At 39.8% G+C, this 26204-nt stretch overlaps 1 protein-coding gene across 13 annotated transcripts in view; it reads right to left on the reverse strand.

The window, feature by feature from the left end:
- UBE2W (ubiquitin conjugating enzyme E2 W) overlaps nt 1–26204 on the reverse strand; it is a 91611-nt gene that overhangs the window by 47975 nt on the left and 17432 nt on the right. For 3 of the 13 annotated variants that reach the window (XM_078352641.1, XM_078352643.1, XM_078352644.1), the window contains 3 exons: nt 14708–14830; nt 14116–14256; nt 2766–2907 (listed from right to left, as the gene is read on the reverse strand). The exons of 3 other annotated variants lie outside the window; for them this stretch is intronic. In XM_078352641.1, the coding sequence (XP_078208767.1) occupies nt 2766–2807 (42 nt within the window). In that variant the 5' untranslated portion in view covers nt 2808–2907; nt 14116–14256; nt 14708–14830. Of the gene's footprint in view, nt 1–2765; nt 2908–14115; nt 14257–14707; nt 14831–21868; nt 22069–26204 lie in introns of all 13 variants that reach the window. 7 more of the 13 variants (XM_078352646.1, XM_078352645.1, XM_035277256.3 and 4 more) reach the window with 5 other exon arrangements.

Here is a 26204-nt window from a genome sequence, read left to right on the forward strand (position 1 = left end):
CAAGTGCTCCTCCCACCTCAGCCTCCCAAAGTGCTAGGATGATGAGCCTGAGCCACTTCGTCCAGGCCCTGAGTAAATTTAATAACTAAAATGATTCTTATCTCTGTATTTAACACCTATCCTAAAACACCCGCCTTCAGCAAATCTTTAAAATATGCACTTTATTCCCAGAATTTGCAAATGAGTACACAGACATAAAGGCGTAAATTTATTTGCAAACGAATCTCAGCCCAGAGACTGTTCCCTTTTTCTTATTCTTCCATCCAAAAAAGCCAGCCAGGTCCAGAATTTACGTTCTTTCTAATTCTTACATGTTTTGAAGCATCTCAAATCTGAAGTAAACCTGAAAACTCTAGCCCTTATCTTGTGTTGGCTCAAGTCTGCAAAGCACCCAGGAATTTGAGCTCTTCAAAGATACCCAAATAGGTTTACAAATTCAGTAAGAGGATTCTGACACATCTAAATACCACAGAGATCAATGATTACACGCTATCAGAATTGGCTGCTGTCTGGTTCTAGTCCAGACAGCAGCCAGCTCCCTTTCTCTCCTTCCTCACCATAAAAATAAATCAATGATATGAAACCACACTTATTTCCTTTTTTTGTTCCTGGTAAGAAAACCATCTACAAATTCCGTAATTAAATATTGTCAATGACAATGTACTGGGACATACCACAAAATGGAATGCCAAATCCATATGTCATAATACCATGGTTAAAAATCTCTACTCTAGATCACTACAACAGCCTGGGTATGTGACCCTCAACTTAAGAGTGACACCAGCCGAGACATCATAGCTCACACCTGTAATCCCAGCACTTTAGGAGGCCAAGGCAGGAGGATTACTTGAGCCCAAGAATTCGAGACCAGCCTGCACAACATAGCAAGACCCCGTATCTAAGCAAAAAAAAAAAGAGAGATGATACTGGTTCAGTTCCTAAAACTATTTTCTACTTGAATGCATGTGAAGAATTACTCCTAATATTTACTCTCCCCTATGACTGGGACTTACTACAGGGGTTGAGGAGAAAATTTATATGATATCAAAAAGATGCCCAGCCTGTAACTGACTGCTTTCTGGAACTAATCAGACTGACTGTGGGCCACCACTTCATTTACATGAATTGAGCACCAAGTGGCCAATGGGAAATCTCTAGTGGGTATTTGGACCTAAGAATATTTTGTGGCAAGGCCAGGAGGCGGTAATCCCAGCACTTTGGGAAGCCGAGGTGGGCAGATCACGAGGTCAAGAGATCGAGACCATCCTGGCCAACATGATGAAACCCCATCTCTACTAATAAAATACAAAAATTAGCTAGGCACGGTGGCGTGCGCCTGTAGTCCCAGCTACTTGGGAGACTGAGGCAGGAGAATTGCTTGAATCCGGGAGGCAAAGATTGCAGTGAGCCGAGATTGCACCACTGTACTCCAGCCTGGCGCCTGGCAACAGAACAAGACTTTGTCTCTAAAAAAAAAAAAAAAAAAAAAAATTTGTGTCTGGGCCCCTTGAGTGGCTGCTCCGATTGCTCCAACCCTGTGGGATATAATTCATTTTCAGTAAAGCTCTGCTTTTGTTGTTTCATTCTTTCCTTGCTTTGTTTGTGCATTTTGTCCAATTCTTTCTTCAAAACGCCAAGAACCTGGACACCCTTCACTGGTAACAAATGTCTATACTTACATATTAGTTTAAGTTTGATATTTCAGAGAGCTGAGATGATAGGTAAATCAGTACTGAAAAAGCACTAATACTTAGTTCTTCAGTAGGGAACATTACTGTTTAGAATGAATAGTACATTAAATGAAATGTTCCTGTTTTTTTTTGTATCATGAAAGACATTTTTTAAAATGCTCCTAGTTGAAAAAAAAAAAAAATAAGTATTTTGGCCAGGCACAGTGGCTCATGCCTGTAATCCCAGCACTTTGGGAGGCCAAGGTGGGTGGATCACTGAGGTCAGGAGTTTGAGACTAGCCTCACCAACATGGTAAAATCCTATCTCTACTAAAAATAAATAAATAAATACAAAAAAAGTAGCCAGACGTGGTGGTATACACCTGTAATCTCAGCTACTTGGGAGGCTGAGGCAGGAGAATCACTTGAACCCAGGAGGCAGAGGCTGCAGTGAGCAAAGACTGTGCCACTGCATTCCAGCCTGGGTGACAGAGCAAGACTCCATCTCAAAAAACAAAAACAAGTAACAACAATGTTTTAAATAACATCCTAAAAAGCTCATTCATTTGTTTTTTGTGATTTTTAGTTTTTTTCTGAGACAGAGTCTTGCTCTTTCACCAAGGCTGGATGAAGTACAGTGGTGCAATCTCAGCTCACTGCAGCCTCCACTTCCCAGGCTCAAGCAGTTCTCATGCCTCAGTCTCCCGAGTAGCTGGGACTCCAGGCATGCGTCACCATGCCTGGCTAAATTTTGTATTTGCAGTAGAGACAGGGTTTCACCATGTTGGCCAGGTTCAACCATGCTGGTCTCAAACTCTCGACCTCAAGTGATCCACCTACCTTGGCCTCCCAAAGCCATGGGATTACAGGCGTGAGCCACAGTGCCTGGCCAAAAGCTCATTCATTTTTAAATTAGTTTGGCTTCTAAACTAATTCATTTCTGAAATATCCCACATTAACAGGTGTTAAAAGTAAAGCACAAAAAATTTAAATTATACTCTTATGCTTATGAATCAAAACCGGAAAAACAGAATATATCCCTTTTAGATCTAATAATGGCGAAATATCAACCAAGAAACTGTTAAAATTCCTTACTTTGCAAAATTTACTTTCTGGGGAGGGAAGAGATAACAACATAACTAGTAAGTATGCAGTTGTTCTTCTGTATCCTCAGGGGCTTGATTCCAGCAGCTGCCTCCTTCTACATACCAAAATCCACATATCCCAGGGGCTGAACCTGCATACAGATAAAAATCAATTCTCTGTATACTCAGCTTTAAAATGCTGGGAATTGGGGGAAAAATTTTTGCATAGAAATGGACCCATGGAGTTCAAACTTGTTGTTTCAAGGCTCCACTGTACTAGATGATATATTAAAATGTGAAAAAAATAAAGTAAATTAGGGGGATGGGGGAGGTATACCGATCTCACATTTTGTTAAGTTTTACCTCAAATTGACACTTTGAGAAACTATCCTAAAGGGTAGAAATCCTCATTCAGGGAAGGGCAAAATACAAACATGAGAAGGAAAAACACTAAAAATGTGGGAATATATGATATGTTAATACAATTATATATAAAATGACCAATAATGTTTTCTCCAGTTTCATCTAACAACCAAGTAAAGATGGAAGGTTGGCCGGGCGCGGTGGCTCAAGCCTGTAATCCCAGCACTTTGGGAGGCCCAGGTGGGTGGATCACGAGGTCAAGAGATCGAGACCATCCTGGTCAACATGGTGAAACCCCGTCTCTACTAAAAATACAAAAAATTAGCTGGGCATGGTGGCGCATGCCTGTAGTCCCAGCTACTCAGGAGGCTGAGGCAGGAGAATTGCCTGAATCCAGGAGGCAGAGGTTGCGATGAGCCGAGATCGCGCCATTGTACTCCAGCCTGGGTAACGAGCGAAACTCTGTCTCAAAAAAAAAAAAATAAATAAGATGGAAGGTTAAAAACAGGAGAGCCTGATGGAAAAAAAATATGAATACCACACACATTAGTATTAATAGCATTACACTAAGAAGTAGCTATTATTTTTTCCCTAACAACATTAAGAAACAATTCTAACAGTGTCCACTTCTCCTTTCAGAGGGAAATGTGAGGCAATGAGTTAGGTTTTTTTTGTTTTGTTTTTAAACACAACTAAACTCATGCAAAGTAAGGAAACATTTTCCCTCCTACTGAATTCTGATTACACTTCTAACAGTTACTTATTGAAACTGTTTTCCATTTCAGGAAAGAGAAGACAAGGAAGATTTTCAATCTTAGTATAAGCTAAATTTTTCAGAAGTCTGACAGAAATGCACAAAGTGTCAGGACTTAATGACTTCTCTTAAGAACTGACAGCCCAAAAAAGAAAATAAACATTCAATAATTTCCAAATGCTTTCAGAGTACAGTGGTGTCCAAAAGAAGAGTGGAGAGAGGAGAAAAACCAGAACTGTGGTATGCAGAAAGCCAAGGAAGAATATGTTTCAAGGACTAATGAGACTTTCATTCCTAGCACAGTGGCAGAGTATATACCCTGGATAATTACAGAGAAAACAAAGACAAAGTGAATGCAGGAACTCTGATATATAAGGATTAGGACTGGATTTTGCCATGGAGATTTCAAACAAACCCAATAGCAAATCCAAAGTGAAGACGCTAACAGAAGAGCTACCTGAAACTATGATCCCTCAATGGAAAGGTGAACAAGAAAATGGGCAAAGAGACAACAATGAAATTTGCCTACTTTAATCTTAGCAATGGGTGAAGGAATAAAAAAATTCTCCCCTGAAATTTCATAACCTCAACCCACATGAATTCACAATCTGAATTCCTGCTACCTGAGAACATTAAGAAAGGATTTAATCAAAAGTAGACCAGGAAGTGGTAGCCTCAAGGCAACTGGTAGAAACAAATACAAATATAAATCCTGGAGAAATGCAAGTTCTATCCTTTGAGGCAACAATTCTTCACTTCTCAGAATCTTAGGAAAATACATATAAAATAGCTTCACTTTAAACAAAATCTAGAAATACGTATCTATCAATGTAAGGTCTTTTAGGCTGAATGATGGCGCCACGGACACTATGATAACCTCTCTGACCTGCATGGACATTCCAGATGAGTTCCTGGAAAATCTGAAGTAACTGGAAGACCATGAAAAGGGGAAGAAATTATCAACCCCCTGCTGAGCCTAATTAACTTTTTGAGACATTCTCTATTGTTCAATTGGACTTGGTAACTGACCTTGGTCAACCTCATGACTCCAGACCCTACGACCCCCTCCCAATTTGCAAAAATTGCCCAAACCTATAAAACCAATTCCTATCCCACTGCCCTCCACTGACTCTCTTTCTGGACTCAGCTTGCCCATACCCAGGTGAATAAATAGCCACGTTGCTTACACAAAGCCTGTTTGGGAGGTCTCTTCATTCAGAGTGCACATTTTAACAATCAATAGGTAAATTATACAAATTATGGCATATCAAACTAAGACTATGCAACCATTAAGATTGATGTGGACCTGAGTACTGACAAAAAAATTAAAAACTCTAAAACATACTGATATGAAGAAAAAGTAAGCTTTAAAAATACATGTAATTTATGTTAAAATAAAAGAGGTATAACTACACAAACCTATAAATGCACATAAAGGACCAGAAAAAAGCACACTCAATTATTTGATAGTTGGAAATGGCAGTGGAGAAAGAGGACATACTGTATGCACTACACATCTTTATATTATTTGGCTCTTTTACAAAAATGTAGAAGTATATTTTTTGTATAATTGAAAAATAACTCAATGGATGATGAAAACACATTCACATAAAAACATACACATTCATAGAAGCATTATTCATAGTAGCCAAAATCCAACCCAAATGACCATTAATTGAGGAATGAACAAAATGTTACAACCAAACAATGAAATATAATTTCGCCTTCAAAAAGAATGAAGTACTGACGCATTTTACAACACAAATGAACCTCAAAAACATTATGCTGTTTTTGAATGAAGCCAGTCACAAAATACCACATACTGTATGATACCACTGATATGAAATGTCCATAACAGGCAAATCTATAGAGACGGAAGGTAGACTGGTGGTTGCCAGGGGCTGGAAAAATGAGAATGGGGTGATGGAGAGTGACTACTCATGGACACAACGGTTTCTTTTTGTGATGTTCTAAAGTTAGATTATGGGTATGGTTGCACAACAGAATAAATACACTGAAATTATTGAGTGCAGAAAATAGGACTATTTTATGGCATGTAAATTACATCTAAATAAAAATTTTTTGACCAGGCACAGTGGCTTGTGCCTGTAATCCAAGCACTTTGGGAGGCCAAGGCAAGAAGATCACTTGCAGCCAGGTGTGTAATACCAGCTGGGCAACATAGTGAGATCACATCTCTACCAAAAAATAAAAAATTAGCCGGGCTTGATGGTGTTATCCATCTGTAGTCCAAGCTACTCCAGAAACCGAGGCAGGAAGATTTCTTGAGCCCAGGAGTTCAGGTTATAGTGAGCTATGATCTAGCCACTGAGTGACAGAAAGAGCCTGTCTCTTTAAAAGAAAAAAGGAAAACCTCAATGGGTAGAATAAATAAATTAAACACAGGTGAAGAAAGAATTACTACTTAGGAAGATGGTCTGAAGACATTATCCAGGATATAACTCAGAGAAATAGATAATGAAAACATAAAAGGTAGAGAGATCCCCCCCACCAAAAAAACTTAGGGAACAGAAAGCAATGTTTCCTATAAATGTTTCTTAAATAATAATGCCTGAGAATCTCCCAGAATTGTTTAAGAAAGCAGCCTTCAGGTCAATGAAACCCAATTAATTCTAAGCAGCATAAAAAGAAGAAACTCAAACTTAAACATCACTGTGAAAGCATAAAACACCAATTAAAAAGAGCTAATTCTAATGCCATACATAAAAGAAGGACTACCAACAAAGTTATAGAAATTAGAAGGCAGGCCCAGTGCAGTGGCTCATGCCTGTAAGCACTTTGGGAGGCTGAGGTGGGTGGATCATGAAGGCAAGAGTAGGAGACCAGCCTGACCAACATGGTGAAACCCTGTCTCTACTAAAAATACAAAAATTAGCTGGGCATCATGGCGAGCACCTGTAATCCCAGCTACTCAGGAGGCTGAGGCAGGAGAATCACTCGAACCCGGGAGGCAGAGGTTGCAGTGAGCCAAGATCATGCCACTGCACTCCAGCCTGGGCTACAGAGCAAGAATCTGTCTCAAAAAATAAAATAAAATAAAATACTGCTGGGCATGGTAGCTCACGTCTGTAATCCCAGCATTTGCGGAGGCCAAAGCGGGCAGATCATCTAAGGTTAGGAGTTCAAGACCAGCCTGACCAACATGGAGAAATCCCGTCTCTACCAAAAATACAAAAAAAAATTAGCCATGAGTAGTGACTGGCACCTGTAATTCCAGCTACTTGGGAGGTTGAGGCAGGAGAATCGCTTGAACCCAGGAGGCAGAGGTTGCAGTGAGCCGAGATTGTACCATTGCACTCTAGCCTGGGTGACAGAGTCAGACTCTGTCTCAAAAATAATAATAAAATAAAATATAAAATTAAAAAATGGCTAAATTGTATATTCATACATGACAATAATTAGCTGAGCGTGGTGGCATACACCTGTAATCTCAGCTACTTGGGAGGCTAAGGCAGGAGAATTGCTTGAACCTGGGAGGCGGAGGTTGCAGTGAGCTGAGATCACACTATTGCACTCCAGTCTGAGCAACAAGAGTGAAGTTCCGTCTCAAAAAAGAAAAAAAATGGGGGAGATGGCACATATTCTCAGGACCTCCTAAGGGCTGTGTCATGGAAAAATAAAAACAAACCTCATTTTAAAAGAGTATGTTATATGAATTATTTCTCAATAAAGTTGTCAACAAAAGCAAACGTTTATTAAACAAAAAAATAAAAGATAAAGCAAATATAAAAAATGTTAATTGTTGAATCTACACAAAAGTTACAGAGGAGTTACACTGTTTCTTTCTACTTTACCGCATGCTTGAGATTTTTCATTAAAAAAGTTTCCAATAAAAAATAACAGTAAAGAGAGGGAGGACTCAAGATGGCGTGGTGAGAACAACCCAGTATTGAAGCTCTCGGTGAATACGCGGAGAGGGTGAGTCAAGGCCGCATTTCGAGACGGATCTTTGTTGCCCACAGAACGGGGAAATTCCCAAGTATAAAAGAGACGTGGGACGCCAGGCAGAGGTTTTGGCTGGCACTGTAGCGCAGCGGCGCTACACAGCGCTCCGCACAAAGAGCACTGGTCCAGGTGCCCTGTTAAACCGGCAATCTGAGAGTTGAGAGAGCTGAACTTGAGACTGAACGGGACTTGGACAGTGAGCCAGCCCAGGAGATTCAAGTAAAGCAGCGTTTGGGATAGCGCAGTGCGACAAACAAAACGGCGATTCCAAACGCTCCGGGCGCGGGCACAGCTGAACCCAGGATGATGCAGCTCCGTGGGGGAGGGGCGTCCGCCATTACCCAGGCAATCAGCCCCTACTGAGGTACACGCCCATTGCTGGCAGCAGCCTGCCGTTGCCGAGGCAATCTGCTACAACAGAGAGACTCCGCCGCAGGGCGTAGCCTGTGGCAGCAGGGCGGAGACCGCAGCAGAAGGGCAGAGCCTGCAGCAATAGGGCGAACCTCACACCAGCAGGGCGGAGCCTCAACAGGCAAATAGTGACTAGACTGCCTCCTAGCTGGGCAGGACAGCACAACGGACACTCACAAAGAAAGCCCCAACCCCCGCCCCCCGAGACAGAGCATCTGAGAAAAAAAGCTTTTTTTTTAATGAGTTCTGTTGCAGCAGAATTAAACGTAGCAGCCTAACAGCCCTGAATGAACAACAGAGCTCATAGCTCAGCACTTGAGCTCCTATAAAGTACAGACTGTCTCCTCAAGCAGCTCCCTGACCCCTCTAAATACAAGACTGACATTTGGCAGGCATCATCCTGGGACAAAGATAACAAAAAAAGAAACTGGTAGCATCCCTCACTGTTCCACAGCTGCTATATGTGCACCCCAGATGAGCAGGGCCTGGAGTGGACCTCAGCAGTTGTACAGTGGAGGGGCTAGACTGGTAGAAGGAAAACCAGTTGATGATGATATTTCACCATCAACAATCTGGGGGTCCACTCAGAGACCCAACCGAAAAGTCAGCAACTACACAGACGACAGGTGGATAAATCCACAAAGATGGGAAGAAACCAGCGCAAAAAGGAGGAAAACACCCAAAACCAGAACACCTCGCCTCCTAGAAAGGACCAAAACTCCTCACCAGCAAGGGAACAAAGCTGGACGGAGAATGACTGTGACGAAATGACAGAATTAGACTTCAGAAGATGGATAATGAGAAACTTTTGTGAGCTAAAACAACATGTTTTAAATCAATGCAAAGAAACTAAGAACCTTGAAAAAAGATTCAAGGAAATGATAACAAGAATGGATAACTTAGAGAGGAATATGAATGAATTAAAGGAGATGAAAAACACAATACGAGAACTTCGCGAAGCATGCACAAGTTTCAACAGCCGAATTGACCAAGCAGAAGAAAGAATATCAGAAGTCGAAGATCAACTCAATGAAATAAAACGAGAAACCAAGATCAGAGAAAAAAGCGCAAAAAGGAATGAACAAAGTCTCCAAGAAATGTGGGACTATGTGAAGAGGCCTAACCTACGTTTGATAGGTGTACCAGAATGTGACGAAGAGAATGAATCCAAGCTGGAAAATACTCTTCAGGACATTATCCAGGAATATTTCCCCCACCTAGCAAGACAGGCCAACACTCAAATGCAGGAAATACAGAGAACACCACAAAGATATTCCGCAAGAAGAGCAACCCCAAGGCACATAATCGTCAGATTCAACAAGGTTGAAATTAAGAAGAAAATACTAAGGGCAGCCAGAGAGAAAGGTCGGGTCACCCACAAAGGGAAGCCCATCAGACTCACAGCAGATCTCTCGGCAGAAACTCTACAAGCCAGAAGAGAGTGGGGGCCAATATTCAACATCCTTAAAGAAAAGAACTTTCAACCCAGAATTTCATATCCAGCCAAACTGAGCTTCAGAAGTGAAGGAAAAATAAAATCCTTTGCGAACAAGCAAGTACTCAGAGATTTTGTCACCACCAGGCCTGCTTTACAAGAGCTCCTGAAAGAGGCACTACACATAGAAAAGAACAACCAACCAGTACCAGCCATTCCAAAATCACACTAAATGCTAAAGAGCATCAACATAATCAAGAATCTACAACAACTAACAGGCAAAACAGCCAGCTAGCATCAAAATGGCAGGATCAAATTCACACATAACAATATTAACCCTAAATGTAAATGGACTAAATGCACCAATCAAAAGACACAGACTGGCAAATTGGATAAAAATCCAAAACCCAACAGTGTGCTGTATCCAGGAAACCCATCTCACATGTAAGGATACACAAAGGCTCAAAATAAAGGGATGGAAGAAGATTTACCAAGCAAATGGAGAGCAAAAAAAAGCAGGAGTTGCAATTCTCATCTCTGATAAAATAAACTTTAAAGCAACACAAATCAAAAGAGACAAAGAAGGCCATTACATACTGGTAAAAGGATCAATACAACAAGAAGAGCTAACGACTGTAAACATATATGGACCCAATACAGGAGCACCCAGATACATAAGGCAAGTTCTTAACGACTTAAAAAGAGACTTAGACTCCCACAAAATAATAGTGGGACACTTTAACACTCCACCGTCAATATTAGACAGATCAACCAGACAGAAAATCAACAAGGATATCCAGGGCTTGAACTCAGACCTGGAGCAAGCGAACCCGATAGACATTTACAGAACTCTCCACCCCAAATCCACAGAATATACATTCTTCTCAGCACCACATCACACCTACTCTAAAATTGACCACACAATTGGAAGTAAAGCACTCCTCAGCAAATGCAAAACAACTGAAATCAAAACAGTCTCTCAGACCATAGTGCAATCAAGTTAGAACTCAGAATTCAGAAACCAACCCAGAACCACACAGCTTCATGGAAACTGAACAACTGGCTCTTGAATGTTGACTGGATAAACAATGAGATGAAGGCAGAAATAAAGAAACCAATGAGAATGAAGACACAACATACCAGAATCTCTGGGACACATTTAAAGCAGTCTCTAGAGGAAAGTATATAGCAATAAATGCCCATAAGAGGAGAATGGAGAGATCCAAAATTGACACCCTATCGTCAAAATTGAAAGAGCTAGAGGAGCAAGATAAAAAAAACTCAAAACCCAGCAGAAGACAAGAAATAACTAAGATCAGAGCTGAACAGAAGGAAAATGAGACAAGAAAAACCCTTCACAAAATCAATAAATCCAAGAGCTGGTTTTTTGAAAAGATCAACAAAATAGACCATTAGCCAGACTGATTAAAAAGAAAAGAGAGAACAACCAAATAGATGCAATAAAAAATAATAAAGGGGAAATCACCACAGATTCCACAGAAATTCAAACCATCATCAGAGAATATTACAAACAACTCTATGCACATAAACTAGTAAACCTGGAAGAAATGGATAAATTCCTGGACTCCTGCATCCTCCCAAGCCTAAACCAGGAGGAAGCTGAAACTATGAGTAGACCAATAACAAGGTCAGAAGTCGAGGCAGCAATTAAGAGCCTACCACACAAAAAAAGCCCAGGTCCATATAGGTTCACAGCCGAATTCTACCAGACACACAAAGGGGAGCTGGTACCATTCCTTCTGAAACTATTCCAAATAATCCAAAAAGAGGGAATCCTTCCCAAATCATTTTATGAGACCAATATCATCCTGATACCAAAACCCGGCAGAGACCCAACAAGAAAAGAAAACGTCAGGCCAATATCCATGATGAACATAGATGCAAAAATCTTCAATAAAAAATTAGCAAGCCGATTGCAACAGCAAATCAAAAAACTTATCCATCATGATCAAGTAGGATTCATCCCGGGGATGCAAGGCTGGTTCGACATACACAAGTCTATAAACGTAATTCACCACATAAACAGAACCAAAAACAAAAACCACATGATTATCTCAATTGACGCAGAGAGGGCATTCGACAAAATTCAACAGCCCTTTATGCTAAAAACCCTCAATAAACTCGATATCGATGGAACGTATCTCAAAGTAATAAAAGCTATTTACGACAAACCAACAGCCAATATCATACTGAATGGGCAAAAACTGGAAGCATTCCCTTTGAAATCCAGCACTAGACAAGGATGCCCTCTTTCACCACTCCTATTCAATATAGTACTGGAAGTTCTAGCCAGAGCAATCAGGCAAGAAAAAGAAATAAAGGGTATTCAAATAGGAAAGGAGAAAGCCAAATTGTCTCTATTTGCAGACGACATGATAGTATACCTAGAAGACCCCGTCGCCTCAGCCCAAAAACTCCTGAAACTGATAAGCAACTTCAGCAAAGTCTCAGGATATAAAATCAATGTGCAAAAATCACAAGCATTCCTCTACACCAATAACAGACTTAAAGAATGCCAAATCAAGAACGAACTGCCATTCACAATTGCTACAAAAAGAATAAAATACCTAGGAATAAAACTCACAAGGGACGTAAGGGACCTCTTCAAGGAAAACTACAAACCACTGCTCAACGAAATAAGAGAGGACACAAACAGATGGAGAAACATTCCATGTTCATGGTTAGGAAGAATTAATATCGTAAAAATGGCTATACTGCCCAAAGTAATTTACAGAATCAATGCTATCCCCATCAAGCTACCATTGACTTTCTTCACAGAACTGGAAAAAACCACCATGAACTTCATATGGAACCAAAAGAGAGCCCGCATAGCCAAGTCAATTCTAAGCAAAAAGAACACAGAGGGGGGCATCACACACCCGGATTTCAAACTATACTACAAGGCTACAGTAATCAAAACAGCATGGTACTGGTACCAAAACAGAGATATCGACCAATGGAACAAAACAGAGGCATCGGAGGCAACACAACATATCTACAACTGTACAATCTTTGATAAACCTGACAAAAACAAGCAATGGGGAAAGGATTCCCTGTTTAACAAATGGTGTTGGGAAAACTGGCTAGCCATGTGCAGAAAGCAGAAACTGGACCCCTTCCTGACACCTTACACTAAAATTAACTACAGATGGATTAAAGACTTAAACATAAGACCTGGTACCATAAAAACCTTAGAATGAAATCTAGGCAAAACCATCCAGGACATAGGAGTAGGCAAGGACTTCATGAACAAAACACCAAAAGCATTGGCAACAAAAGCCAAAATAGACAAATGGGACCTAATCAAACTCCACAGCTTCTGCACGGCAAAAGAAACAGTCACTAGAGTGGATCGGCAACCAACAGAATGGGAAAAAAATTTTTCAGTTTACCCATCTGACAAAGGGCTGATATCCAGAATTTACAAAGAACTCAAAGAGATTTACAGGAAAAAAACAAACAAGCCCATTCAAAAATGGGCAAAGGATATGAACAGACACTTTACAAAAGAAGACATATATGAGGCCAACAATCATATGAAAAAATGCTCATTGTCACTGGTCATCAGAGAGATGCAAATCAAAACCACATTGAGATACCATCTCACGCCAGTTAGAACGGCGATCATTAAAAAATCTGGAGACAACAGATGCTGGAGAGGATGTGGAGAAAAAGGAACACTCTTACACTGTTGGTGGGAGTGTAAATTAGTTCAACCATTGTGGAAGACAGTGTGGCTAATCCTCGAGGCCTTAGAAATAGAAATTCCATTTGACCCAGCAATCCCATTACTGGGTATATATCCAAAGGACTATAAATCATTCATTCTACTATAAGGACACAGGCACACGAATGTTCATTGCAGCACTGTTTACAATAGCAAAGACCTGGAATCAAACAAAATGCCCACTGATGATAGACTGTATTGGGAAAATGTGGCACATATACACCATGGAATATTATGCAGCAATCAGAAATGATGACTTTGTGTCGTTTGTAGGGACACGGATGAATCTGGAGAACATCCTTCTCAGCAAACTGACACAAGAACAGAAAATGAAATACTGCATATTCTCACTCATAGGCGGGTGATGAAAAACAAGAACACATGGACCCAGGGAGGGGAGTACTAAACACTGGGGTCTATTGGGGGGAAAAGGGGAGGGCCAGCGGGGGAGGGGGGGAGCTGGGGAGGGATAGCCTGGGGAGAAATACCAAATGTGGGTGAAGGGGAGAAAGGAAGCAAAACACACTGCCATGTGTGTACCTATGCAACTGTCTTGCGTGTTTTGCACATGTACCCCAAAACCTAAAATGCAATAAAAAAAAAAAAATTTTTAACATTCCACCAAAATATTTTCAAAAATAGTCAGAACTAGTGTCCATCAATATACCATGTGCTATAGTTACCTTTGCATCCACATAGTATCTATCTTCTTGATGAAGGCATACATATTTAGTTGTACAAATCGCTAATAAAATATAGTTGGAACAATAGTGGGAGGAAACCTCTATGAGTCTTGGAGTAGCTGAGTTTCCTTATCAATTGACCTGAGGACAAGAATAATTTAAAGCACTATTAACTTTCTAATGAAACCATACAGAGACTTCTTTTGTGATATGAAGAATCCCTTCCATATGTAAAAGTTTATTCCTTAATTAAAATATGCAATTTGTGTAAACTTCCATTAACTGAAGCACATTCATATATTATAGATATGACCTTATCTTTGTAATAGCTATCAAATAAATAAGTAAATGCTTCTCTGTAATAAGTTTAATTTTATCTATAAAAAAATAAATGCAAAAAACAGCTAAGGTAACATCTAAAACAAAATTGTTGTAGGCCAGGTGCGGTGGCTCCTGCCTGTAATCCCAGTACTTTGGGAGGCCAAGGCAGGTGGATCACTTAAGGTCAGGAGTTTGAGACCAGTCTGGCCAACAAGGTGAAACTACATCTGTACTAAAAATATAAAAATTAGCTAGGCGTGGTGGCAGGCACCTGTAATCCCAGCTACTTGGGAGGCTGAGACAGCAGAATCGCTTGAACCTGGAAGATGGAGCTTGAATTGAGCCAAGACCATACCATTGCACTCCAGCCTGGACATCAAGAGCGTATCTCCGTCTAAAAAATAAATAAAATTGTGCGTAACTTCCAAACTAGTAGAGGTAGGAAAAACAAAATGAGAAAACAGAAAAAGAAATCAATCCAAAATAAGGAAAGACACAGACATAGGAAGAAATGCAACACAAATGAAAAGCACTTAAAAGGAAAGAAATAAATTACATTATATCAATTACTCATTAAAAATTGGACTACGTTCTTTTAGTAAACGGTAAAGAATATTAGATTGGATGATTAAAAAGTATAGTTGAGATTTTTAAAAGATATTACTAAAATATTACCTTTCTTTGACTAAAAGAAAGGTTCAGAGTCAAAGATAGAAAAAGATACTAGGCCAAACTTTAAGAAACAAAGCTGGAATAGTTATACTAGTATCAAGTGAAACAAACTTTAAAGCCAAAAATAATAAAAGAGACAGAGAATAACTATACAATGATATATTTACCATGACCATAAAACAAACTTGTATACACTAATAACAACCTCAAAATACATAAGCAAAGGAAAATTTACAAATCTGTCTTCACAGAAGATTTAACACCTCTCCAAGTAATGAACAGCTCAAGCAGACCAAAAAATAAACAAAAGGATAACCAAATTGAAAAATGGTCAAAATATAAGAATAAGCATTTAACAGAGGAGCCACAAATGGTCCCAAAACACATACAATTACACTCAATTATTCTTACTAGCTAAGGAAATATAAAGCAGAACCATAAGGAGTATCTTTTACCAAAATAAGTCAAGTGTTAGGGAGAATGTGGTATCCCTGGAACTCACGTACTACCAGTAACAGCGTAAACCGACGTAATTACTTTCAAACAGTGTGGTGTTACCTAGGAAAATGGAACAGACATGCCATAACCTAGCACTTGCACTTGTAGGTCAATACTTAAGAGAAAACCATGAAAATGTGTTACAATATTTAAAGCAGCACTGTTAATAACATGTTAGGAGTAAAACTGATCAAGCGTGATAGTTTATACTACGAAATACTACTTACTCAGCCTTAAAAATGTACTGCTATGGCCGGGCACGGTGGCTCATGCCTGTAATCCCAGAACTTTGGGAGGCTGAGGCAGGTAGATCACAAGGTCAAGAGATGGAGATCATCCTGGCCAACATGGTGAAACCCCATCTCCACTAAAAATACAAAAATTAGCTGGGTGTGGTGGCACGCATGCACCTGTAGTCCCAGCTACTCAGGAGGCTGAGACCGAAGAATTGCTTGAACCCGGGAGGCAGAGGTTGCAGTGAACCAAGATCACACCACTGCATACCAGCCTGGGCAACAGAGCGAGACTCCGTCTCAAAAAAAAAAAAAAAGTACTGCTACATCCCTGAAGATGGATTAATCTTGAAATTACAAAAGTCAGAAAAGAATTACTAACAGTATGGTTCCATTTACCTAAAGTTTAAAAACAAAATGTATTGTTTAAAATAAAACTATAAGGAAGAATAAAAGACAACAAACATAAAATCCAAGACAGTAATTTACTGTGGGAAGGAAGCAGTGAGGTACAATCTGCAGGACATTAAAAAAAAAAATGCTTTAGTGTCTTCTCAAAAAAAAAAAAAAAAAAAAAAAAGGCAACTTTTATTCCTTAAGCAAGGTGAATATTTTATAAAGATTCTTTAAAATATTCACCTATGGCTCCCTCACTCCCTCCCTCCCATAAAAAAATATTCACCTATGATTTTCATTTTTATATTTTAACTTTTGTTGAAACAGGGTCTCACTCTGTTGCCCAGGCTGGAGTACAGTGGCGCAATCTGGGCTTAATGAAACCTCCACTTCCTGGGCTCAGGTGATCCTCCCACCTGAGCCTCCCAAGTATCTGGGAACACAGGCACGCACCACCACACCCTGCTAATTTTTGTAGAGATGGAGTTTTGCCATGTTGCCCAGGCTGGTCTTAAACTTTTGGGCTCAAATGATCCTCCCACCTCAGCCTCCCAAAGCACTGAAATTATTGTAGGTGTCAGTCACCAAGCCCAGCCACCTATGATTTTTTAAATCTTTTGTAAGCATGTTTCATTATCTTTTTTTTTTTTTTTGGACACTCTTAAATTTGATTGTGAAGGGAAATAAATCAACAGGGTGGTAACAGAACTGAGGCAGAGTCAGCTGTATGCTAGGAGAAACTTCTGCATCTGTAAATACTGAAGAGAAGGATAAAGGTGAGAGGAAGGTAGTGATAAATGACATGTAAAATATCTGAGAAAAAAAGAGATTAGCTAGATGCTAAGTACAGAATTAGAGACTTTACAAGAGAATGTGTTTTCAATGGGTGTTATGTCTATACAGGAAAATATATACATTTTTAAAAATTAAAATCACCCCTTGATCTCACCATCTAGTGATTTCCTTGGGGCAGTGATTTTTCTTTCCACAAATCTGTATTTTCTAATATCCAACAATAAATATGTGTAAAACATTTTTAAAATAAAAATATGATCATTCTGACAACAGTGTGGCAGAAGTACTGGAGAAATTAAGACTGAAGACAGAGAAGACAGACTGAAAACTACTAGAAGAAAATTAGAGTTGAGACATTTCTAGTGAACAACTAGAGGAATAAAAGTTCGTTAGGATGCAGAATGAACTAGATTTGGTGATAACTGGATGTAGAAAGTGAGAAAGAAAGAGAAGAAATGAGGGTGACCCATGAGTATTAGTATGGATAGATGGCAGTGTTCTTAACTATAAAAGAAATACAGAAAGAACCTAGTTAGGCATGGTGGCTTCTTGGCCTGTAATCCCAAGTACTCGAGAGGCTGAGGCAAGAGTTGAAGACCAGTCTGGGCAACATAGTAAGAGCTGGTTTCCTTAAAAGGAAAAAAAAAAAAAAAAAAGGGAAAGAAAGGGGCAAGGAGGAAGGGGAAGATAAAAAGGAAGGGGGAAGGAAAGAGGGGCGGGGAGAAAAAGAAGGGAGAGGTAGGGGAGAGGAAAGACGAGCAATACAGGTAGCTGGTGTTTACAAAGGGTTGGAGGCAACTGAGATTAAGATTAGTTTCAGACCTGACCAGTTCAGGTTTCCTGTGAACTTTCAGACTGATAGAATAAAACAATGGAACCAGCCAGAGCTGAACAATGACTGTTCCCTTTAAATGGAGCTGCCGTCTTTAGGGTGGGCATGCTCTCTACCATGAATCCAATTTATGTAAATATACCTTAAACCTATTTGGCTCCAAGAAGCAAAGAGTTTACAACCCTAGAATCAAATTTTAGTTTCTCAAGCTAGCTCAGAAGTTATGTCTAGTATTAAGAAAATGAACACTCCAAATGAAATATTTGTTTTCTGAAAATCCTGATTTAGAATGAAATAAAATACTTCTGTATCTTTCTCTCACTGATCCCTGTAATTCATGCCATAGATGAAAAGCAGTAAGCAACACTAAGTCTGACAGAGTTAACGTCTCATTTAAGCCAACCATTTTCATTTTACTTTAGAAGAATAAATTTTTTTTCTTGTAAAAATACAAGTCAAATTTTTTACTTTCCAGATTTGGGCAAGCTAGGCTACCTTCAAAGATTTTGATATATATATATATAAAGAAGTTACATAAATATCATAAAGCATGTTATGTGGTAAAAAATGTAGATTATAGTCAGGTCTGGCACACAGAAAGTATTAAATATGCTGAATAAAATGACTGATAATACTACCTTCAAAAGGGTGGAAGTTTGGTTTGACCAACAAATTGAACTACAAATCTCATAAAAGAACTATGTAAACTACGTGTTAGTATACTAGGGTATGTCATGTATTTCTCCAAAATGTAAGCAAAATGCAAACTTAAGACTGTAAGTTAGGTGCTGTAAGGGATAATCCATGGTCTGTAGGTTTATGTTTCTGAAAAATTTGTATGCTGAAATCTAATTCCCAATGTACTAGAATTAAAAAGTGGAGTCTTTGGGAAGTGACTAGGTCATGAGGGTGCAAAATTGGCAAATGAGATTAGTGCCTATAAGACAGAGAGCTAATTTGCCTTGCTGCCACGTGAGGACAGTTAGAAGGTGCCATCCTGGACTACTTAATCTGCTGGCACCCTGGATCTTGGAGTTCCCAGCCTCCAGAATAGTGAGGATTAAATTTCTGTTGTTCATAATTACTCAATCTAAGGTATTGAAGTATAGCAGCCTGATGAGAGAGAGATAAAATAGTCGGTTAGAGATTGCTTATTTATTTATTTACTTGGCAAAGTCTTAGTTGCCCAGGATGGAATACAGTGGCACAATGATACCTCCCGGCAATGCTCCCACCTCAGCCTCCTGAATAGCTGGGCTACAGGTGTGTGCCAGGCCCAGCTAGTATATTTTTTATGGAGACAGAGTCTTGCTATACTGCCCAGGTTTGGTCTTTAACTCCTGGCCTCAAGCCATCCTCCTGCCTTGGCCTTGAAAAGTGCTGGGATTACAGGTGTGAATTATTGCTCCTGGCCCAGCAAGATATATTTAATTGGAAACCCAATCTCTGATTTGTAGAAGTGTTTAACATATGCAACTTTGGATAAGTAACAATGTGTACCTTAGTATCTTCATAATTAAATACCTCAGATTACTATTGAAAGTATACAACAAGATGGGCTGGCAGATATAACTATTTTCCCAAGTAGCTAGGACTATAGGCGTGCATCACCCAGCTGGTTAATTTTTGTATTTTTAGTAGAGACAAGGTCTTCTCATGCTGAGATTACAAGCATGAGTGACTGTGCCCAGCCACATTTACACATTTCTAAGCACTATTTACACAGAAGATTTCCATCAGCAAGAATAAAATCTTTTATTTATTTATTTATTTATTTTTTCAGACAGGGTCTCACTCTATTGTCCAGGCTGGAGTGCAGTGGTATGATCTCAGCTCACTACAGCCTCTGCCTCCCAGATTCAAGCCATTCTTGTGCCTCAGCCTCCCAAGTAGCTGGGAATGCTGGCACATGCCACCATTCCTGGCTAATTTTTGTATTTTTAGTAGACAGGGGTTTTGCCATGTTGGCCAGGCTGGTCTTAAACTCCTGGCCTCAAGTGATCGGCCCACCTCAGCCTCCCAAAGTGCTGGGATTACAGACGTGAGCAAGGGTGCCCAGCCTAAAATCTTAAAATGAACTACTAACTTTATGGTTCCAGGGTAGTTACTTCAACAAGGCCCAAAAATACACTTATAGATAGTTTGAATAACTTTTACATTCAAGGAAGAGAGTGATTTGTTTCCTTCTTTAGCATGCTCAGGAATACTATACTGCGATTTTAGGGATTTTATCAATACTTTCTCCTGACATGGTAGGTGGAAACTTGTATAATGCCAGTGAGTCATTAACAAGTAAGAAAAAAAAGATCACACTGAACGCTTACAGGAAGATTTTCTAAGTTGAAAAACACAGCAAAACTGTTTAAACCCTGGCACTTAAGATAGATAGCAAACTAAAGTAGCTCATACACAGAGAACTGTAGAAAATAAAAACATGAACGTTTTCACTAGAATAGTTTTCATGTGTTCTAAAATATAATAATGTATTACAAAAGACTGCAAGTATGTTAGACTAATATTTTGATAAAGAGCAAGTTCAATCATCTAAGTCTTCTTAAAAACAACCTCTGCTTCAAAGTTTACACAACTTTGGGCCTCAGTTGCCAAAACTGGCCATAGAATGATTCTGAGATTCTCAGAATACTTTTAAGTGGCTGGGCACGGAGGCTCACGTCTGTAATCTCAGCACTTTGGGAGGCTAAGGCAGGCAGATCACCTAAGGTCAGGAGTTCAAGACCAGCGTGACCAACATGGCAAAACCCCATCTCTACCAAAAATACAAAAATGAGGCTGGGCGTGCTATCTCACACCTGTAATCCCAGCACTTTAGGAAGCTGATATGGGTGGATCACTTGAGGTCAGGAGTTTAAGACCAACCTGGCCAACAAAGTGAAACCCCATCTCTACTAAAACTATAAAAATTAGCCGGCTGTGGTGATTCACGCCTATAGTCCCAGCTACTTGGGAGTTTGAGGCAGGAGAATCGCTTGAACCTGAGAGGCAGGAGTTGCAGTGAGCAGAGATCCCACCATTGCACTCCAGCCTGGGTGACAAAGCAAGACTCCATCTCAAGTATATATTAGTCGGGAGTGGTGGTGCATGCCTATAATCCCAGCTTACTTACTTGGGAGGCTGAAGGAAGAGAATCGCTTGAACCTACTAGGAAGCAGTGGTTGCAGTGAGCCAAGATTGTATCACTGCACACTCCAGCCTAGGCAACAGAGTGAGACTCTCTTACAAAAAAAAAAAACAAACCATAAAATGTATTTATAACAAGTTTCACTGTTAGAATAATTTAAGAAATATGAAGGGCCGGGCACGGTGGCTCAAGCCTGTAATCCCAGCACTTTGGGAGGCCAAGGCGGGTGGATCACAAGGTCAAGAGATTGAGACCATCCTGGTCAACATGGTGAAACCCCGTCTCTACTAAAAATACAAAAAAAAAAATTAGGTGGTCATGGTGGCGTGTGCCTGTAATCCCAACTACTTGGGAGGCTGAGGCAGGAGAATTGCCTGAACCCAGGAGGCAGAGGTTGCGGTGAGCCGAGATCGCGCCATTGCACTCCAGCCTGGGTAACAAGAGTGAAACTCCGTCTCAAAAAAAAAAAAGAAAAGAAATATGAAAAGTATAAATACTGATTTATAAAATCAATTGTGGTATTCTATGTTGCCAATTCAAGAAATTATCAGTTTAACTTTCAATCATTTTTAATTATTAAAACTACAACAGCTGATTCTGTAAAACTTCAGTATATTAACTGTTGCCAGTTCATGAAGACTTAATTTAAAAATGTAATATATCTTTAAAAGAAAAATCTGACATCAGTCATAAACAGATACAAAAAAAAAAAAAAAGGAGCAGATAGCACCTTTTAACACTATTTTCACTATTTAGGATCATGGGTAATCCCTTCCAAGCTGTCACCATTAGCTTTCTTAACTCTCTGTTACTTGAATCATTTTCATCACAAACTTCTGAAAACAGGCTTACAAGGACTGAACCAACCTTCTCTGTCACTGGAAGGGTGGCTTTTTTGGTTGTTGTTTTCTTTTTGGTGAGTCTTCTAAACTGAGCAATTTCTTCAAATACAGTTGACCCTCAACAACACAGGTTTGAACTGCACAGGTCCATTTATACATGATCTTCTTCTGCCTTTATCACTCCTGAGACAGCAAGACCAAATCCTCCTCTTCCTCCTTCTCAGTCTACTCAATGTGAAGATAACAAGGATAAAGATTTTTCTGATTAGCTGGGAAATGTGGCTCATTCCTGTAATCCCAGCACTTTGGGAAGCTGAGCCGGGGTGGGGAATCACATGAAGCCCAGAAATGGAGACCAGCCTGGCCAACATGGCAAAACCTCATATCTCCTAAAAATACAAAAATTAGCCGGGCATGGTGGCAGTGCCTGTAATCCCAGCTACTCAGGAGGCTGAAGCAAAAGAATCACTTAAACCCAGGAGGCAGACTGTGGTAAGCTGAGATCCAGTCACTGCACTTCAGCCTGGATGACAGAACACTTAATGAATAGTAAATATATTTTCTCTCATGATTTTCTTAATGACATTTTTTCTCTAGCTTACTTTATTGTATGGATACAGCATTAATACACATCACACAAACTATGTGTTAACTGACTATCTTACAGGTTAGGTCTCCAGTTAACAGTAAGTTACTAGTAAAGTTTTTGAGAAATAAAGTTATATATGGGTTTTTGACTACACAGGTGGTTGGTGTCCTGTTGTTCAAGGATTAACCGCAAATCAGAAGAATCTGAAGTAAAACTCTGTCATCGTGCAAAAGCTGTAACTATGTTTCAGAAACCCAATCTGTATTTCATAGACATTAATAGATGTTCTGTCCTCTGCAATATCTAAAAGAACCAAACACAAACTCCCTATGCCAAAATATTCCCATCTCCTCTAAGCATAAACAGATCTACTCCCAGACACGCCTTAAAAATTAAATATTTAGAAAGGGAATACAATCTCAAAAATGAGGAAAAGTATCCAAAGACACAACATATTTGAGTTTGGAAAGAAGGCAATCATATAATCTCATTATCAATGAAGCAAGACCTAAAACTACTTGCTGTCAGTAAGGGTTACATATAGGAAGCATAAGAAAAAACGTACCACCATGAGGGTGGGGGGTACGGAAGAAAAGATACTCTCTCATTGAAGCATTATCTGCAAAGTCAAAGAATTACCAACCAAATATTAACTGAGCTGAAAGAGACATATATCATTAACAGGAAGCTTACCCTGATTTTAAAATGCTGTATAAATTTTCCTATTCAGCCCAATTCTTTACTTTCTCTAACTGGGCCAAGGCAGAAGCAAAAGATAGACAGCAATGGAATCCGAGATAAGGCAAGAAGGGAATATATCCAACTATGTTTTCCTGTGTTTTCTAACCTATTTTGAAAACAGTACTATCTACCCGAATCTTTGTTCTATTAACCCAGGAAACATTTGAGTGATTATTTCCAGTAAGCACTGCTCTCCTTGAGTTAAAAATGTAATAAAGACAGTGTCTTTATAATATCTAAAAGGCAGAAGTGAAAAACCCTATGAAAGAGGTAAAACATGATATGGAGGTACACTAGGTACTAAAAAGTATGTGTATCTGTGAGGATGAGGCTAAGGTTGGTGGACTTATGATGTCAAATTAGAGTTATAAAGAACTAAAGTGGATTTTGAGTAAAATTTGAATTCAGGAAGAAAGTTCAGAAAGTGGAGGGGCTGACTAAATTACCTGCTAGATAAGTTTTAGAAACAAAAAACTTAGGAACAATAAAAAAACAAGACGGGGAGCTATCAAAACTGCCCAGAATTCAAAATGGAAATTCAGGCTAGACGCGGTGGCTCATGCCTGTAATCCCAGCACCTTAGGAGGCTAAGGCAGGAAGATCGATTGAGGCAGAATTTGAGACCAACCTGGGCAACGTTACAAAAAATCTATTTAATTATTTATGAGATGGAGTCTTGCTCTGTCACCCAGGATGGAGTGCAGTGGCGCAATCTTGGCTCACTGCAACCTCTACCACCCAGGTTCAAGCGATTGTCCTGCCTCAGACTCCCAAGTAGCTGGGACCACAGGCATGCACCACCACACCCCGCTAATTTTGTATTCTTAGTAGAGACAGGGTCTCTCCATGTTGATCAGGATGGTCTCAAACACCTGACCTCATGATCCACCCACCTCGGCCTCCCAAAGTGCTTGGGATTACAGGTGTGAGCCACCGTGCCCGGCCTACAAAAAATTTTAGAAATTAGCCCAGCATGGTGGCATTTACCTGTAGTCCTAGCTACTTGGAAGACTGAGGCAGAAGGATCCCTTGAGCCTAGAAGTTCAAGGTTATAGTAAGGTACAGTTGTACCACTGGACTACATCCTGGGCAACAGAGGGAGGGCCTATTTCTAAAAAAAAATACAAATAAAATGGAAATTCAACATAAAAATCACTAATAATAGTTGCTAAATATTCCTAGTAAATAAAGGATGATGACAGAATCTCCATATATGCAGTAATATCCATTTCAACCTAAGAACAAGAGAGATAGAGGCCCAGGGGCCTGAGTCATAAACAACTTGATTCTCAAGAATTTTAGTGGACTGGTAAGTTCTGCATAGGTCATACGTACAATGAGAGATGCAAGGACTAGCAATAATAATGACCCCAATGAAAGGTTTGAAAGACTAAAAACAAGAATAACATTCCACGTACCTAGAAAGGACTATTCTTTTTTAAATATAGGGCCCTGATATGGTTTGATAAAGGCCCCTAAGACTATTTTTCCTACTCATTTTTGTAGAGATGGGGTCCTGCTTATCACTATGCTGGTCTTAACTCCTGACCCCAAGCAATCCTCCAACCTTGGCCTCCCAAACTGCTGGGATCCCAGGCCTGACCAGCCTAGATTATGTTTTAAATGAGATTTTTATGCATACTCAACTCCAAAGATTCATGATGTAATCAAATATTTTTAAAATTTGTTTAGGTGGACTCTGTTGGCATAAAAGAACACTCAGCTCATAACTGAGCCTACGGAACTACCCAATGGCCACATCTTAACGTACTTAGTTCACTAAAACTGCTCCACAAAGGACTCTCATGACAGATATTTTGTTTTTTGTAGAAAATAGCCAAAACATTTTACTGAAGTTGGTAAGATACTCAACTGCTCAGATATGTACAGGAAATGGGTGGTCTTTGACAGAACTAAACAAGTACAGATATTTCCAATTTCAAATCTGATTTTTTTTTGGCGGGGTGGAGGGGAGAGGGTGGGGCGGAGCTCAAATTTGATTCTTAAAGGTCTTTCCAGAGGATTAAACTTTGCAAGGAGATGTATTACGGCATCCAATTTACATGACTGGCACACCTAAATTCCTGCATTGTAGTGAAGACAAGTCTACAACTTCGGTTGAACATTAGAATTACTACTTAAAGGTCAGGCATGGTGGCTCATGCCGGTAATCCTAACCCTTTGAGAGGCCAAGACAGGCAGATCTTGCAAGGTCAGGATTCAAGAACAGCCTGCCCAACATGGTGAATCCCCATCTCTATTAAACGTACAAAAAATAGCCAGGTATCATGGTGTGTGCCTATAATGCCAGCTACTTGGGAGGCTCAGGCAGGAGAATAGCTTGAACCTAAGAGATGCAAGTTGCAGTGAATCAAGATCACGCCAAGGCACTCCAGCCTGGGCAACAGAAGAGAAACCATTTTAAAGAAAAGAATTCCCTGAACAGATAAGAAAAATTCCAGTACTCAGGATGCACTCCAGAGCAATTAAATCATTAACATAGGGATAGCATGTTTTTAAAGTTTCTTAGGTGATTTCGATGTGATATCAAAGTTGAAAACCACTGGTCTGAACTGCATGGTTAACTCAAAAAAAAAACAAAAACAGAAAAAACAGGGAAGGTGTGTATTGGTCTATAGTAGAAAATGAAAAACAATCAAACAAGAAACCTGGATGTAGCAACATTATATTTTACTAGATTTTTGGGTTTTTTTTTTTTTTTTTTGGAGACAGAGTCTCTCTCTATTGCCCAGACTGGAGTGCACTGGCATGATCTCCGCTCACTGCAACCTCCATCTTCCGGGTTCAAGTGATTCTCCAGCCTTAGCCTCCTGAATAGCTGGGAGCACAGGCATGCACCACCATGCTCAGCCCAGCTAATTTTTGTATTTTTAGTAGAGATGGGGTTTCACCATGTTGGCCAGTATGGTCTCCATGTCTTGACATCGTGATCCATCTGCCTCAGCCTCCCAAAGTGCTGGGATTACAGGATTGAGCCACCGCGCCCAGCCACATTTTAGTAGTTTCAACT

Source organism: Callithrix jacchus, chromosome 16, assembly GCF_049354715.1.
Source record: "Callithrix jacchus isolate 240 chromosome 16, calJac240_pri, whole genome shotgun sequence".
Taxonomy (NCBI): Eukaryota; Metazoa; Chordata; class Mammalia; order Primates; family Cebidae; genus Callithrix; species Callithrix jacchus.